The following is an 18,634-nucleotide window of genomic DNA, read 5'->3' as shown; positions in this document are numbered from 1 at the left end:
CTGTCAGATATAGATCATCCTTAACTTATGACTGCTTACTTAGCAAGTGTTCGAAGTTACACCAGAAACCCCCCCTCCCCCAAAATGCTACCTACAACAGTAATACAGGAATTGAGTTACATTTTTAGAATGAATAAAATAGAATAATCTAATGTTAGCCTGCATAATCCAGTCTTCTAGAATCAGATACTAGAGGTGCTGGGTGAAGAAAATGACCAAAATGACCAAATGCAGCCATTTTTGTTCAAAGAAAATTATCAGCTCAGGCAGCTTTTCCATGATTTTTTGTCTGTTATTTTTACAGTGTGGAACAATAGGGTCTCTTTCTCAAGAAGAGAACAACGTTCAATCTGGAACCAACGTTGGATATCAGTTTCCCTTCCATACCATACGAAAGCCCATCTCCCAAAGTAGCATGACTGATTGGGCTTCCAAAAATCTTAATATGCATACTCAGGGCATCTTTCGTCGGAGGCTCTCCATTGCCAACATGTTGTCTTGGAATGGTGGCTCCATCAAAAAGCCAATGCTTATCACCAGTAACTGCACCATCAAAAAGGAAGCCTGTGAAATATTTAAACTGATACAAATCTATATGGGTGACCGGCAAGCCAGAATGGACCGCAATAATGTGGCTTTGATAACCATCACCAAATGCTGGAGTATTCAAGGTTTACGGGATGAGCTGTACATTCAACTAATCAGACAAACAACAGACAATATGTGCTACCAAAGTCTGGCACGGGGCTGGGAACTTATGGCAATTAGTCTGGCCTTTTTCTCCCCATCACCCAAATTCCAATCTTACCTGGAAGGTTACATCTATCGTCACCTCAGCCAAATCGCAGATGACAATAGTAAGTGCTTTATTTAATAAAGTAAATTACAGTATTTTAGACACCTGTAGATGAAATAAAGTAAATTATAATAGGGGTAAGTTACCATAATACAATGCAGTGCATATTACTAAAGTTGCTCAGGACCAAAGCTTGCTTTCTTTCCTATAAAATGCAGTATGTGTTGCCCAAGAACCTACCTTCTTTGGCCTAGGCAAGATGGAAAAAAAATGAAAGAAAGAAAAAGAGAAAAAGAGAATTCCTTGTAATATTTAGTGGGTTTATTGCTCTTTAGATTTAATGGTAGAGATTCAGTTTCATTATAATAAAAAACTTGCATTTCTGTAAAAGAACATTTTTGATTAGTTTTCCAAGAAATTTATTACAAAGCTCTATATATTTATTTGATTGATTGATTGATTAATATAGTTGCATGTGACTCTGGAAGTATACACAATTAAAACAAAGTAAATCAGAATTATTAAAACCAATTAAATATTAATATTAAATTATGACATGTATAACTCTGCGTTTGAGTCAAATTCAATTCCTAGTGATTATGGGGGTGGTTTCTTGTTAACAATATGGAAATTAATTGCCCTTGCCTTCGTCCATGAAGTTTTTCAACTGCACAATCTAATCTACAGTCCTGGAATTGCTTGATAATCTCTTACCCAAGATCTAAAGAGGCCTAATTTTGTTTAGCTTTTGTGCTCAGACAAAATTGTTTTCCTATCTAGGAAAATATAATTAACTGCTATGTGTTTAAAGGGGTTGTTTTTTTTACATTTTAGGCTGAATACTGGAAAAAACTGGATGTTTATACAAGGATGCTTGTTTCATTCTTTGGTATTTTGTGATTTACTGAAAGCAAATAATTAGTTAAGAATCCCTTTTATATCCCTGGATTCTAAAAGCATAAAGTTCATATTTCAGATAAAATAATAATTTGAGAAAGAATATTTTAAATTCCAAACCTTTATATTGTATACATTGTTCAAATAATTTGCGAAATATTAAGTTTTAGGCCTTAGACTCATGCAATTGATTGTGATGAGTGTAAATAAAAACAGCAGATACACATGGGCAAAATTCATTTCACAGGGAGATGCACTTTGGATTTGTTCAGTGAAGTCAATCTTATGCAGATGGAAGAGGATAGTTAATATTTGACTGTCTTGCCATCACTCAATTAAAAATATGTTGTATTTTCAGTTACCCAACGCATTAAGGAACTTCTGGATCTGAAAAACAAAAAGAACTCAAAATCCAGGAAAAAAAGAAAACAAAGCGCAGAGGATGAAGGTAAAACATATAAGAAAACAAAAATCAGCACACATTTTTATTTGGGTATCACAGATATTTGGCACCTCTTACTATAGTTGTTTGTACTTTAATATAGGTAAGTTCAGTCTGGAGCCTATGCAAAAATCAGCAGTATGGAAATAGAAACAAATGCAAAGTGAAATTAGTAAAACCCACAGAATTTATTTTGTTATTTTATTCATTATTCTGTAAAATATTCTGTAAAATATTTTATATAGTAGTCTAATGTATTAACATTGTATCTGTAAACTCTGAGATTAACTATAAGTAATACTGCCTCTATCTAGGGTCTCATTTATTTCAACAAAACTTGTAGCCAAATAAACACAGATTGGGTTACAACCTTATTTTCATAAAGCAGTTGGGATCCTTCCATCCAGATTGGATCAGTTAAAATCCTTGGCTCCAAGCCTTGAAAAAGTCCAGCAAAAATGCTAATTTTGTCATACTACTCTTCTGTGCAGATGGTCTTCTTTTTCCATTTCTTTGTAATCTTGGAACGTCAATTCAGTCCAATAGCTGATGCTTACTTTTAAAAATCCTAATAAGAATTAAGTGCAGGCAGCTTCTGCTATCAGTAAAGGAGAATGTAGCTCAGAGTTGAAATGAGTGGTCCTTGGTGCTCTCTGAGCTTCCTTGTTTTCTTGCAGACATTTCATAATCCTAACTAGGTGACATCATCAGTGCAAGTTTCTGCTCTGTCACTAAAATATTTTTTTCCATTGAAAATCTCTCTCCCACTCTCTCCCCCCCGCCAATCATACACACACACATATATTCTACCTAGATAATTTCCATTGTTATTTTAAAAAGTGTTTCACCTGATCTTAAGACTAGTCTATCTGTTAGTATGTTTTAATCTTTGAGCAGTTTCTAAATATTTTAATGTATTGTCTTGCATCAAATGTAATATTAGTCAGTACTGTGAGAATTAGGTTTCAGCAGAGTGATGGCTCAAGGGAAATGCAGTGCCCGATAGTATCCTGAGGAGAGAAGTAGAAATAGTTTATGTCCAGGCTATGAGGGGGTCTATAGATATTTTTTTCAGCCCTCCTTCTGACCCAGGCAATATTGGCATAACTTCATATTATGTAAGATTAACATAACCTTTAGCCTTAACCATAGCCTTTCTACCGCCATATTCCTCACATTAAATAATAGCTACATAATTATTGGAAGCTGGGCCCCCACTATGATATCAAACAACAGCAATTTGTTTGGGAAGAGGTCTCTGATGTTGGAGATAGCATACAGCTGTGATAGCTTAAGAGTCATTGATAATTTTATCTTCATAAATCAGTTAAATCCCTTTTTTGAATTCTTTTGTATCAGTGATGTTCTCCAAATTTTATGCTACTTAATTTATGAAATTTCTTATTTGCTTTATTACAATGCTTTATTTTGTTTATCCTGAGTCTTCAATCTATCAGATTCAATAGATAATTGAGATTTGTTGGATAATCCATGGATGGCTCATTTCCCACTATCTTATATATGATGTTATAAATGTTTTAAATATTAAAACTAAAATTCTTTAAATGTTTAAGATTTCCCTTTTGGAAATTTTTCCAATTCTATACTAGTGTTTCCAATGTATGATATCCTTTATTAGATGCAGCAAACAAAAGTGCATGCAACATTTCGAGTGTAATTCTCTATATATTTGTGCAGTTGTATGCAAAAATGCAATTCTGCTCAAACTGTATGTTTTCAGGAACCCCTAAGTTAATACGTACTAGTTAGAGATTCATTGAAACAATGGAGATCAGAGATTCACTGAAACATGTAATTTGACTAGAGCTACCTAAACAGCACAATTGCATTTTGATTTAGAGATATTTTTTTTTCACTACACTTGAATGGCAAATGCATGCTTTTATTTTGCTAGCATTTCCAGATCTATTTTCCAGTCAATTACTGCCAATCAGATCCCTTAATTCCTAACTAAATGTTCCTCAGTTGATTCATACTAATTTTTTCTTGATTTAAATCTTTTTGTGTTATTGATTTTTTTCTTATTTTTAAATGATTCTTTTACAAGAACTTTTACCTGTTTCAGAATTTTTTTCTTCAAGTGCATGTCATTCAGTATTGTTGAAATCAACTGCAAGTCTTTGGAAAGGCAGTAAAAATCTGGCATTTTCCCTGAAAGTTAGTGGTTAGGATAATCAGCACTTCTGCCTAGAAGTGTGCAATGAATTCGAGTTCCATATCAGTTTTTTTTAAAAAAATATTTGCTTTAAATTGGTATCTTTTATTTTATTTTGGGGGGGGGGGGTGTTCATTCATCAATTATATGTTATCCAGAGTAGCATTGTTTGAATTGGGTGGTCATGCTTTAAATAAAATAAACTATCTGCAATGCGAGAGTGGCATTTTTTTCCTTCATTACTTGCTCTGTGTTAATTTTATCCAGGAAGTAAGCTTGAGCCTTGTGACTCAGGCAATAGCTTTAATTTAACAATAGGGTACCATCAAGCTTTCAGCGTTAGAGGTCCCTTATCCAATATTGCAGACAGCAGCAGGCACATTATACCTGTTCCAGTTGAAACCAATAGTGCAAAGGTTTGTAACAGATCATCATTTCTTGGTATAGCACCTTATGAAACAATCCAAGCATTGTTTTAGGTGAGGCTAGAGTTCAAATCATGGATTTGATGTAAGGAGGAGTGTTTGTTGGGTACTGGGATTTTTTGATAGTGGGTTTGTTTGTTTGATTGTTTATTTGTTTATCTATTGTGTGCTGCCCAGTTATGGTACATAAGGTGGAGAAAAGCCTTTTAAATAAATACATACATACGTAAATGGCAGTTTGGGAACATGCTAGAACCATCAACGTTTCCTTAGACAACTTTATGTAGTAATTTCAAGACAAACTTTCTAGACAATAGCAAAAGGAATTTGACATTAAAACTAGCCTGAGAGTAGTGTTAATGGCAGCTATTTCCTAAACACAAAGTGAAAAGACAGTTTTTATTTTGTTTTGTTTTAATGGGTAAAGTTGTTTTCTAGTGCAAAACCCAGGAAGATATAATCAGTTTTTTAGAAAAGCAATGGATTTTGAATAAACAATGGAGAAAAGTTTGTCTTTATATGTTATGATTTTTGCATGAGTTAATAATACAGATTTGTGGATAAAACAAACTTTGGAAATAGTTTAGAATTGGGAAAATAAATGATCCAATTATTACCACTGTAAATATACGGTATTTTTATAGCACTTTTTACCAAAGAATATACAATTTTCTCCTAGCTCAAACTGCCATAAATGAATTGAATACAGGGGGAAAATAATTTCAGAAAAAACAACTGCACAACTATTTTCTTGGAGAAAGCTGTCCAAATTAATTTCAACAACAATCTTTCTAAGAATATATGTAGAACTCTTATTATTTAATGATAGGGTAAGATTTAGGGATAGAGAAGATGTACAGATATTCATGCTCTGGGATCATGTTCTCTTTAAAGGAATTTTCTAGGGCCACTCTAATTTGTTCATTTTTATCTGCTAGGTCTACCAATCAGCACTTATGCCAGGTATTGTTACCGAAAGCTGCAAAAAGTAGCAATCACTGGAGGCAAAAAAGTAAGTAATTAGAAATCTTCTTCTTCTTCTTTTTCTTCAGCGTTTGTCTCGCGCTCGGGCGAGGTCCGCTAATGTCCTTGAGTACTGCTTCCACACCTCTCTGTCTGCCACGTGTGTCGGGTCTGCCTTCGCGATCTCTAGATCGGCCTTGATCGTGTCCATCCAGCGTTGTTTAGGTCTACCACGCGGTCTCGCTCCTCCGACAGTCACCTTCATTACAGATTTGATGATGGATTCTTCCTTGGCGCGGCTCAAGTGGCGAACCATCGTAGCAGGGACTGCCTCATGACCGTGGGGATGGGCACGACGTTGAACCGTCTCGCACTTCTTCGTTCTGCGCGATCGAGTAGGGTGAGGCCTACCGACCATCGAGCATTCGCATCTCCATTATCTGGAGTCTGCTTTCGACTTCTTTGGTCGTCGGCCAGCACTCTGCGCCGTATATGGCCACGGGCGCACCACAGAGTTATAGATTTTCGCCTTCAGGCGCATCGGCATCTTCTTGTCACAGAGGACGCCCGTGACGGACTTCCATTTGCCCCACGCTGCATTGATCCTGGCTGCCACCTCAGTTTGTAGTAGGCCTTCTTCCCCAAGAGTAGTTCCCAGGTACTTGAAGGTGGAGGCGCGTGGTAGCTCCTGCCCGTTCACGTGGATGGAGCCTGTCATTTCATTGTCAGTGGTCAGGTATTCGGACTTCTTTAGGTTCAGCCGGGCCCGAACTGCTCGAGGCGGTCGTGCCACTGTTGGACTCGGTGCTCTAGTTCAGCCTTGCACAGGTTGGCCAGGAACACATCATCGGCGTGAGCAGCGTCCATGGGGCGGGCGTGTACAGGTGGTGTGTAATTGTGTCCATCACCAGAATGAACAGCAGTGGTGAGAGAGCAGAGCCCTGGTGTACGCCGACGGTAATATTAAACTCCTCTGATATCCCAGCTGCCGCTTTTACACGGCTTTTGTGACATCTGTATAGGAGTTGGACCCATTGTACGAGCAGCTCAGGCACGCCGTGGTCTCGCAGTGCGTACCAGATGAGATCGTGCGGGACTCGGTCGAAGGCCTTTTCCAAGTCTAGGAAGGCGGTGTGGAGGCGGGATTTTCTTCTCTCTGTGAGCCTCCATCAGCATCCGCACACCGAAGATGGCGTCGGTGGTGCCGCAGTTCTTGATGAATCCAGCCTGGTTGACGCTGATGTCGACGATGTCCCGAATGCGCTTATCAAGGACGCGTTCAAAGATCTTCATAGTGTGTGACAGTAACCTGACCAGTCTGTAGTTGGAGCAGTCCGCTGGGCTGCCCTTTCCCTTCCAGATCGGAACAGTGGTGCTGCGGTACCAGTCGTGTGGCACTTTTCCCGTGGAGACGATGTTGTTGAACAGCTCGCACAGCCACAATGCCGAGCCGGTAGTGCCTTTTTCCAGAAGTCGGCAGGGATGTCGTCTGGTCCTGTTGCCTTACCGTTTTTCATGGCCTTGATGGCGTCGGCGACCTCGCTGGCATAAATGCCTGAGACTGGGCCTTCAACTGGGTCACCTCGCGGGGTTCGTGGGTGTGGGAACTCCTCGGTGGAGATCTTCTCGAAGTATTGCCGCCACCTCTCCATGGCGTCTCTGGGGTTGACGATCAAATTTCCCCTTTCGTCGTTGATCCCATGAAACTGGTCAATGTCCAGGGTCTTCCTGTGTCTGCTTTTGGCTAGGCGGTAGATCTCATTCTCGCCTTCTCGCGTGTTCAGCTTCTCGTAGATGTCATCGTAGTGGGAGCTTCTGGCTGTCGCTACTGCTTTCTTGGCTGCCTTTTTGGCCGCCTTGTATTCGCAGAGCTTCTCGCTGGTCTTGTCCTGAAGAAAGGCCTTGTAGAGCCGTTTCTTCAGGTGTACGGCATCTTGTACTTCCGGTGTCCAGAGCCATGTATCTCGTTCGATCGTCTCCGTCCTGGCTTGGTGCAACCAAGCTGTTGGCAGCCGGCAGTGTGAACAGTGCTCTTCAGCATGGACCACGCTTCCTGTGGCCCGTCGACCATCTGCAGGAACTGCTCCGGTTTGATGAGGGGTCCCGCCATCTTCTTCTGGTTCCACCACTTGATTCGTGGCTGGTCTGCATTCCTTTTGTCAATCCTGGTCTTGGGCTTGCTGATCCTGATCTTCGCCATCAGCGGCCTGTGCTGACTGCTCGATTCGTGCGGGTACGCCTTGGCGTTGAGCACGTTTTTAGCGGCTCTTCATCGTGCGATGATGTAGTCGATCTGTGTGTGGTGGCTCCCGTTTCTGCTATGGTAGGTGAGGAGTTGAGATTCTCGCCTAATGAAGCAGGTATTCGTGATGGTCATATCATGGGAGTCGGCAAAGTCCAGGATCCTCTGGCCATTCTCATTCGTATCGCCTGTGCCGTGCCCACCGTGGCACTGGTGTCCGTTTTGTCCCGCCCTACATGACCATTCAGGTCGCCGAGATGATGATGTCGTCTTCGTGTGGGATCTGCCTGAGTTGGATGTCGAGCAGTTCCCAGAAGGTATCCTTCTCCTCCTCGTGACATCCGGTCTGAGGGCGTGGCGGACAAGATGTGTGGCGCTGCCTCTCGGTCGCTACGGACGATTATCATCAGTCGTTCTGTGAGGCGCTTAACTTCTGCGACGGAACTTTGCCAGCTTGGACTGACAACCACAGCTACACCGCTGCGGTTTTCCTTACAGCTGGTGTATATGATCTTGTAGCCGTCTATAGTCGTAGCCTTGTTGCCCTTCCAGCGAGTTTCCTGGAGGCAGCAGATGTCCAGCTTCCTGTCCCGCATGGCCCTGACGATCTCGGTCGAGCGTCCAGTCAGCGAATCCACGTTCCAGGTGGCCACCTTGAGCGTCTGGCAGTCCTCTGTTCCCCGCTTGCGTTTTTCACGGCCGTGCTTTCCGCGTGGACCATTTCGTTGATTTTTGGCGCAGGCCAATGGTCTCCTGCGCCCGTCGGTTCCCCGAGCGGTAGCATTGGACGTGTGTTTTGTAGTGGACGTTTTCCATCATGTTGATGCGGCATTTGAGTACTCCAGCCGGCCTGTCGCGTGGGCCTGTCGTCGGAGGGTCTGCTCTCAGTTACGGTCAGCGTTTGACGGCTTCGCGCATCCAGGGGACACCACTTGGAGGTGGCAGACCGCTCGTCCCCCAAGTAATTAGAAATATCATACTTTAATTTAAATGGATAGTTTTTTCTTTCTCTTTTTTTAATCACTACAACTATTGAGATTGCTTTTAGCAGCAATAAGAATAAATAGACTCAAAAAGTGCACATGTACATTCTTATTGTACTATTAAGCAAATGAAAACAAAGTCTGAATAATTCTGCTGGATCTTCTTTATGGAAAAAAAATAGAGACAGAAAGAAAAGTAAGACTGAGGAGGACTATTAAATAAAATCAGTTTTGGTGTTGGTTTTTTGAAGTATGCTGAATAATCATGCTAAAATACTTTAACAATCAGAATTAACTTTGTATAAGATTTTGCATTCCCGTGTAACTATAGCAATTAGCATTGAAAGTAATGAGCCAGGGAGAGCAGGTTTTGAATCAGAAACGGTATGTTGCAGCTAATTCCGTAGAGCTGCCATCATGCTGGGAGTTCATATAAATACATGCAAATTGCCACTGACAAAATCTATAACTCTTATTTTCAGAATGTTTCAGTGTTTTGATGGAGTAATTGAACTCAGCATGATATTGTATGTTTAGAAATACAGTAAAGATAAACAATATATGTCAGAAAAGAGCTCTTTGTATTAATTTGTGAAGTTCAAAAGAGCAAAAAAGCAGTAGTTGAACAAAACAGAATTAACAAAACATCTAATCACCTTTCAGCTTTTGAGAGGAGAAAAGGAAAGGGAATGCACAATCTCAGTCTTGATGTAATATGTGAACTTTGAAAGAGCATTTACATATATTTCCATGCTAGCTAAAGTTAAGTTCCTGGTTAGTGAGATGAAAGCAGCAATCTGTTGGGTTAAAAAGTAGACTTTAGGTTAGAGATCTGAACTTGCATATAATAAGATGCTTCTCTAAAATTGGACTTTGCTTGAACTTGTGATATACTGATTAAGATATACCAACATTGTTTATAGGTAATCCTTATCACTAGTCATTTAACAACTATCTTACAGTCCCCATTTATCTGTATTTATTCCTTTTTCTTGTTTATGTTCATACTTATACTTGTTATCGTGTACATGTTTGACAAATACATAAACAAATAAAGTTTTTGAAGTTGCAAAGGATGTCAGAAAAGCTATTTATAGCTCAACTTTGAAATTATGGCTGCCACACATCCCCTGCAGTCGCCTGATCTCATTGCAGGCACTTAGCAACTTGAGCATCCCATGGTCATGTAACCATGATTTGTGATGTTTGTTGCTGATTTCTAGCAACACCCCCACTCTGCCCATTCGGAAGAATGGATTCTTTTACTGACAATAAGATTTGCCTAATAACTGTAGGGATTCACTTTAAAAGTATCATTAAAAACAGTCATAAAATTGAGTTCAGTCATGTGATGCCTCGATTTACAACCACAACAACTTACAACTGAAATTTTGGGCTCCATTGTGATTGTAAATCAAGGAATACTTATAGAATTAGACTTACTGTTGGCAGAGAATGCTGTATTTGGCTAATAGACTGCTAACCTAGCCTATACTTTTCTTACTGAAAAACATTAGCAATGTTAGATAGTAAAGATCAGTTTGTATGGTCCCATCTGATGGTGATCATGGCGAATGAAAGACTGACCTGGAATATAGGTATAATAGATGATAAAGAGTAAGAATTAATGATAACAAAAAAGACCAATGTGTATCTATGAAACTAAGGGAAACAGAAGATCTGTATTAAAATGCACTGATCTTCTTTGTTATGACAACTTATTTGCCACTTTATTTCCAGAGACTCTGACCAGATTACAGTATCCATTGAATAAAATTAAAATCCCCCCCAAAAAGAATCAGTACAGTAATACTCAATCAGTCCAATTCCCTACTATTTATGGGTATTGTCCGAAAAGACAATAAAGTGCAATAAAGTGTTCTATTGCAGAGTGGTGCATAACTGAAAGAGCTAAGCCTGGAATACCCTAAGATAGTATTCCTTTGGTAAGGAGACCAGAGCAAATTCTCTCCCCTGATATTACTAGACATTCAGTAATTAGGCCCTGAGCCACATAGAAATTTAAAAGTAACAGTCAGCACCTTGAATTGTGTTAGATGTTAATACAACTTCCAGAATATAGTGGTATGAAAAAATACAGTGAGACCATTTGCTCATTTAAAGAAAATGGATTAGGATTAAAGATGTGCACGAAGCAAAAGTAAATGGGTCAAGAAGGGGAAGACCAAGACATTTGTAACTGGGTAAAGTTAATAAGATATTTTATAAACAAAAGTCTAAAGACAAAATGTTATGTATGAAATGTAGTATGGGTGTGGTGGCAGTTAATAGTCTTTACAAGGGTAGAAAGATATAGAGAAAATGTAGTGATTTTTTGCATAAATTCCTTTTCAACATATTATTTCATTCCTTTAATTCTTTAACTTAAGCTTTTTTCCTTTTTATTCTGCATAACATTGCATATTCCAAAGATAAATTTTGTGATGGTTATATGTATACATATGCTTAAAAGTGATCAGATAATAACTATACTCCTTCAAAAGTTGTCAATTGGTATAATCCTAAAAAGAAAAATCATGGGTATATTCGGTATCCAATTTTGTATCTTTTAAAAAAAAACAATTTTAAATACCCTTCCTTTTAAAATAAATCCCCATCTTTCTTCTTCTGATAGTATATTTCAGAGATTAGGAAAATATTTTTCTCTGAGCATTCCACCCAAATGGAAGCTGAACTACAACATCCTTCCAACCTATTGCAAGTTTATTTGTTTTTGTTTTTTTGCTTTTTTAAAATTTTCTTATTTTTACAGGGTCTTCGGAAGCCTACAGTTGAGGAGATAGTACATGCCAAGAATGCTATTGTGACACCTTCATTGTTTGGCAGCTCACTGGAAGAAATCATGTCACGGCAGCAGGACATGTATCCAGATAACAAGCTGCCTTGGGTACAAACACAGTTGTCTCAGCAAGTACTGCAACTTGGGGGAGAACAGACTGAGGGAATATTCAGGTGAATATCTAACTACAACTGTTTAAATGATGCAGTAGTGATAGCCATCAAAACTAGATCATTCATCTATATTTGATCACAGATCATTTCTTGAGAGTAAATATCTAAGATTTCATATATAGAATTTTAGAACAAAATATGCTTATCAAAAATGTAAGCATCTTACAGCCTTCTTTTGAACAAGTGCTTCTATGATAATGCTTGAGAGGGAGGGAGGAAGGAATTTCCAATGCTTCCTGTCAGATTTGTGAAAGGAAATCAATGGGGAAGCTGGCCGAATGTTGGAAATCACTCAGAATGTATTTTAGGCTGTTCTTACTCATTTTGTTTTTCTGTTTAGCTAAGGAAATATCTCTGAAACAATGACACAACAGGTCATTGGTTGTCTACTTACTATTAAATATGCATCTATCTCTTCGAAATACTCCAGATAATGTTTATTATTTGTGATACTTGTTAGTGTTTGGGGATAAACCCCCGAGCTGAGTGCACAGCAGCAGTCAAGTCAGGCAGCCAAATGAGAGAGAGGCTGGGCCCAAGAGTATACACACACTGAGACAAAAACACTGTTTGTGGTTTAAATAGGTATTTAATTCATACAGAGATTAAGAATAGTCATTCAGTCCATGTATCAGTATCCAGTTTATCAATCCAGTTATCAAGTCTCTTTAAACAGTAAATACAATGTCTTTATCTGCTTGTAAATCTTCTCCTTCTGATACCTTTCTCTCAAGTACTAACGCTGAATCCACAGCTCACCAGTAAACAGTCCTTGTGTTCAGGTGAAATGGTATCTGGCACAGTAGCCTCCAAGGTAAGCAGATAGACGTTCCAACACAGTAGGCAGCAGACCAGGAACAGTAACCAGGTGCATGCAGAAGCCAGACTCAAACAGTTGCATCCAGAAGCCGGACTCAGGCAGTTGCATCCAGAAGCCGGGGCTATTACGTTTCCCCTCCTACCTATATGGCTGCCTGCAACCGCACCCACAATGACATTGCAGTATCTTGTGCTTAAAGCTACATAGCACTTAATCCTAGGTTTACATATTTATTCAACCAAACCAGTTGGAGTATCCATATACCCAACAATACTGATTGCACTTTCTTCTGGGTGTGTATGATTTTCTGCCTCTGATATTCAGCTTCATATATGTGTATGCTTTCAGAATTCCTGGCGATATTGATGAAGTCAATGCTTTAAAACTACAGGTGGATCAGTGGAAGATTCCTAACAACCTTAGTGATCCCAATATACCAGGTATGGAGAAATAAGAGAACAGCAAAACTATTGAAAATGTAGTTGGACACCTCAGCTTCTTAGTAGTTTTAAGTTGTAAATATATATTTCTTACATATCTCCTGTCTTTCAGTTTCTACAAAACTTTCAGTAATTGCTCCTGAAGAGAACAGTTGCTGCCCTAACTCTTTCTGTTCATGATTTGTATCTTGTGATTATCAAAAGCCTGAATCAGTGGAGCTCAATATATGGTGCTGTTTTTCATTTTAGAAAGGATAGAGTCAGTTATTTTATTTATCTAGGAAGAGGAGGAAAGTTTATTGTGATTACTCAGAGATCTACTTTGGAACAGTAGGCACCACATATTTTTATATATTTTATGTTTAAATCACAAAAATATAATAGCCACATTAGCAATTCCAAAATAGTATAAGGATAATACACAAACAGATATATAAAGTTGGTAAAACAGACAGTATGCTATAATTGTTGTAAATGTCTCTGGGTTGCTTCTTGTCCTTGAAGCTTCTTTGCTAAAACTGTGGTATCGGGAATTGGAAGAGCCTGTCATCCCACAACAATTCTACAAGGAATGTGTGAGCAACTATGAGAATCCTGATGCTGCAGTGGCTGTAGTTGAACTTCTGCCAGAGCTCAATAAATTGGTCTTGTGTTACCTCATCCACTTTTTACAGGTACATAGATAGAGAATGCCTGAGCAGGAATCATTCTAAAAAAGCCCAAATAATCCATATATGGTTATTCTAATTGGGGGGAGGGGTGTCATTTTAGATTGCATTTGCAGATATTATAAAACACCAAACTAAATGTCTTCTATCATCATACACCAGAGGCAGCCTTCAGGGCAAGGCTGTCTAAAGTGTTTCCATTGTGTCTCTGAACATTTTCCTTTGAGGAGCTAGGGAAACTAAATCACCTTGCTTGTGACCAAACTTTATTTTTCCCTCTTTATTTGAGTTGTGCTTTATTTGTTTTGCAGATTTTTGCCCAGCCAATCAATGTAGGCAAAACGAAGATGGATGTAAACAACTTGGCTATGGTGATGGCTCCAAACTGCCTGAGATGCCAGTCTGATGACCCCAGAATCATCTTTGAAAATACCCGGAAAGAGATGTCTTTCTTGCGCATGCTGATTGTGCACTTGGACACTAGTTTTATCAAAGGAATTATGTGAAGGATTGTTTTATGGCAAGACTGTGCAAAAAGAGCAATTAGGTGGCTCCTGCATTTCCTTTTTGGAGTCTCACATTGTTTCTTCTAGAGTTTCCAAGATCCTACAGTTCTTTGTGATGCTTTTATTTACTTATCCTGATAGTAAGGTTGATGAATCTTCAATAATCCCCAAATGATTCAAGTCAGTGACCATACTAGAAAGACCCAAAGGTGTTTTTTCAAGAGGCAACTGGATTTTCTGGTTTTTTTTTGAAGACTTCGCTTGTCAGTTTCAGAGGTGAAGAAGCTTCAGAGCTGAAGAAGAAGCTTCTTGGATGAGAAACAAAACATCTTAAAAGAAAAACCAGAAAGTCCAATTGCCTCTTGAAAAAGCACCTTTGGGAGAACCAAAAAAAAGTTTTGAAGCAGTAGATCAGCAGTAGCTTGTGAGACAGGATGACTTTTGCTATGCCTGAGGGTACCTTACTATTAAAGTTCCAAGCATCAATATTGTCCAAAAATGAAAACTCTCTTGAATTTTGGTACAGAGCAAAACAGCAAGAAAGTGAAACTGTATATTTCCCTTTTTTGCTACAGTGATTTGGGAAGAGACTATTTAAATCTTAAACCACTTTTAGCTTAAGTTTGCTCCTCTATTGCTTGGATTGAAGAGGATTCAGACTCAAGAAATTCTTGAATTTCTTTAATCCAAAATCACTGTAGTCTAAGTAACTTGTGGTTGGGATTTCCCCAGAATGGAGATTTATCCTGCAATATTATGGCCTCTTTTTCCTTATTTCAAAATAAACTAAAATCAGGTACTGAGGTGCCATAAAGCCTTTTAGAGCAAACATGAATATATAAAGGCTCCTGCCAATATAAAATTTTGTGTTTTATTTCCCATTCAGCTTATTCTAATCAGACAACATTATCTTTGTAAACATTGGATTAAAGAAGCTGCAAGGTGCAGAGATTTAAGTGAATAGAAGATGCAGGATTGGAGAGAATTAACCGTACTTCTCTTTATCACTTTCTAAATGTCCTCAGTGTGCTGTTAAATGCAGAATGAAAGAGAGAAGGCCAAATTATATCTGTCTTGTTTTCTCCCTGACCAGTAGCAATTTCAGAAATATAATTTGAGTTGTGACTATACAGAGAGGAAAATATGTTTCCCAGTTGTCCAGTTAAAATCAAATCCCTACACTCTCCCACAACTGCATGTTATATAAAAAATATTGAGAGCTCCAAATACAAATTTCTCACATGCATTATAACTATAAAATGGTATAATGCTGTCATACTCTGGATTTCATTCTATTTTGCCTAAATGTTCAACCTTATTCAGAAAGACTTCTGTTCTCTTTGTCCTTTCAGTCCCCAGAACACATGCTGAATAGGAGGAAGACTGGTGCTTCAGTTCTGCTTCTTTCTTTTGTTCTTATACTGCAAACATCCCTGAATCTAAAGCCTTCAGTGTTCCTTTATGTCATTTTGGAAGTGAGTGTAATTCTTTCGTCAAACTTCTGGATAGAATAACAGGCTTGAATTTTGTGGAAAGAAAGTGTGCATGGTCAAGGAAATAATGTTATGGAAAAACAAATATCAACTTTGTTAATTCTTAGAAGTTGGTGCTAAGAGCTCTTCATTTGCCAGGAAGAAGAATGTGATTTGTCCTAGATGTATTGGTATTTCCAAGTTACTGGCTACTATGATCTAACTGGGTAAAGAAATATTTTTTTTTCCTTCTATTGTCAGAAATGATACTTGTTAGAAGATTCTCACACATCATTAATGGGATTAACATTTACTGTTTCCTTTTTGAGTCAGTTCTGTTGTAAAATTAGATCCTTTAAGATGATCTATGTTGTAATGCCAAAGTCTTTGTTCACTCTTTACCTCATAGTATTTTTTGAAATTTAGCTGTTTTTAAGGTAACAATTCAAGGTATCCGGAAATATTATTTTCTATATTCCAAATAAGGCCATCTTCTGAGAGTGTTATGAGTTATATATACATCTATACAGCAGCAGATGAATTATCCTGGGGTAAAGGATATATTATTTGTGGGCTCTTACAGAAAGAGTAATGCAGCATTCTCACTCCAGGGATCTTCCAAATATATAGATTTTATTTCCCAGAATTCTCTAAATAGCATAACTGTGGCTAAAACTTCTGAGAGTTGAACTGTCACATTTCAGTTTGGGAGGAGTGGGGGAGGGCAGGGAGACTGGAATAAGGCAATATATCACATAACTATTTCAACTATGTAATCAGGCAGACACAAGTGATGCCCATGGATCTGTACATAATTGATACTTTAAACTTAACTAAGCCCAAAATCCAGGCATTGATTGTGATACATTTTCTTGTCTTTCTGAAAGTTTCATTTGATATAGTTGATTACCCTGAGATTTCTAAGGAGTTAAGTGCTATTCAAATAGGCATCTCTACCAGCATTTGGCCAGTACTCTTGATAAAATCCGAAATGGGATCTTAATTCTAAGGATTAGAATTCTATAAATTTGTATTTGGAGAAAGCCCCATTAAACTCAGTGGGATTGACTTCTGAGTAAACATGCATTTGATTGTTAAAATATTGGGTTATATCTAACATAATCCTTTTACCACTGTACACTACTGACAAATCAAATTCAGAATTACTTTTGCAGCTTCTAGGTGTCCTCCAGATGTTCTATAGGACAAGATGAATAGAAGTGATTGCTGTTTGAGATGAGGTACATTCACACATAACAGATGTAGTCCATCATGCTTTTTATATTTCTTAGACTTGCCAAAACAAGAGTTTCTTAAGTCTATTTCTGACTATGTAGGAGATTCTAGGATTTCCTTAGACTGGTTCTGTTTATGCTGTAAATTTTCTATTCTTCATCTTTGTACAATGGGAAATATTAACTAATATGCAAAATGTCATATACCTACTCTACTTTTTTAAAGTTTGTATTTATTAATTTGTTTTAAGATATTCTCTAACGCACATGTTTCCAGGTTTAAACACTGTTGTCAACTAAAATATGATGGGTAATTGTTACAATCAGATCCCCCCAGCATTTCACTATAATCCAATCATAAAGTGACTGCTTTATAATAATGTTTTGCCCCACCCCTTCTGGGCAGCAAAATAGGTTAAAAAATTACACTGGATTTTTCCCAATATACTTGTAAATGTGAATCTGCAAAATATACTGTCTGTTGTTGTTAAAGAATAAACATTTTCGTCAATACACCTGGTATTTTGAAAACAGATTCATTTATTTGTAAATGTAGATCCATTGTCCCCAAATTGGTATCCTTTAGATATGTTGAACTACAACTCCTATTTCCAATGTGCCTTGGCCATAATAGCTTGGAAATCTATACATAATCATCCTACACTTCTGAAGGGCAAAAATCAGATAAAGTTGTTTTATGTTCACTTTACTATGACTAAACTAGTATTCATATTATTCTGGATTAGTATACTTTTACCTGCAAGGTTGGATCCAAGTATATCAGATCAGTCATCTGAACATTTCACCATGATTAAGATTACTTTCAAGCTCTTTTTAGTGCTAGTATTGGTATTTGTTTCTACTCATAACAGGAGCTCATTTGTTGCCATATGCAAAGTAACCCTTATACAATATAAATATAAAAAAATGTTTTCTTGCTTTCAGCTTCATGTTTATAGTATTTACTTAAATGTATGAATATATCACTGAAGCTGACCCAGTAACTCTTCTGTAATCAACCAACAAAAATTGATACAAATGACAGAATCTCTGGCAGAATCTCTTATAATCATTCATTTAGTGATCATATCATGTTACAATGGCACTGAAAAATTGACTTATGACCATTTTTCACACACAACCACATGGTCTCATTGCAGCATCCCCATGATCAAAATTCAGATACTTGGCAACTTTGTCATCATATTTGTGATGGTTTCAGTGTCCTGGGGTATGTTATCATCTTTTGCCACTTTCTGACAGGCAAAGTCAAATTCATTTAACTGTGTTACTAACTTAACAAGTGCAATTATTCACTAACAGTTGTGGCAAGAAAGGTCATAAAATGGGGCAAAACTCACTTAACTCTCTTAGCAACAGAAATGTTGGGCTCAATTGTGGGTTGTAAGTCAAGGATACCGGTACAGGTTTGGATACTTCAATTTCACCTCTAGTGGAAGCAAAAGACAAGGCGCTAATAAAATCAAATCTCGCAACTTGAAATTACTTCCTTAAAGCAAGGACTCTTGGGCCATCCATACTGGGGTAGTACACATTTCATAATGGAAATCATTCCTGAGAAGATCTGTTGCTTGG

At 38.0% G+C, this 18,634-nt stretch overlaps 1 protein-coding gene across 2 annotated transcripts in view; it reads left to right on the top strand.

Moving 5' to 3' along the window:
• The window catches only part of LOC113434480 (rho GTPase-activating protein 39-like), an 89,208-nt gene extending 71,639 nt beyond the window's left edge, over positions 1–17,569 (top strand). For both annotated transcript variants that reach the window (XM_087929205.1, XM_087929204.1), the window contains 7 exons: positions 305–857; positions 2,052–2,141; positions 5,675–5,748; positions 11,698–11,897; positions 13,066–13,157; positions 13,662–13,831; positions 14,137–17,569. In XM_087929205.1, the coding sequence (XP_087785331.1) occupies positions 305–857; positions 2,052–2,141; positions 5,675–5,748; positions 11,698–11,897; positions 13,066–13,157; positions 13,662–13,831; positions 14,137–14,331 (1,374 nt within the window). In that variant the 3' untranslated portion in view covers positions 14,332–17,569. The remainder of the gene's footprint in view (positions 1–304; positions 858–2,051; positions 2,142–5,674; positions 5,749–11,697; positions 11,898–13,065; positions 13,158–13,661; positions 13,832–14,136) is intronic.
• The last annotated feature ends 1,065 nt before the right edge of the window (positions 17,570–18,634 follow it).

This window comes from Pseudonaja textilis, chromosome 3 (genome assembly GCF_049901715.1).
Source record: "Pseudonaja textilis isolate UNSWEBS1 chromosome 3, rPseTex1.2, whole genome shotgun sequence".
Classification (NCBI taxonomy): domain Eukaryota; kingdom Metazoa; phylum Chordata; class Lepidosauria; order Squamata; family Elapidae; genus Pseudonaja; species Pseudonaja textilis.
The sequence above is the reverse complement of the archived record's forward strand: the minus strand, read 5'-3'. Positions and strand labels throughout refer to the sequence as shown.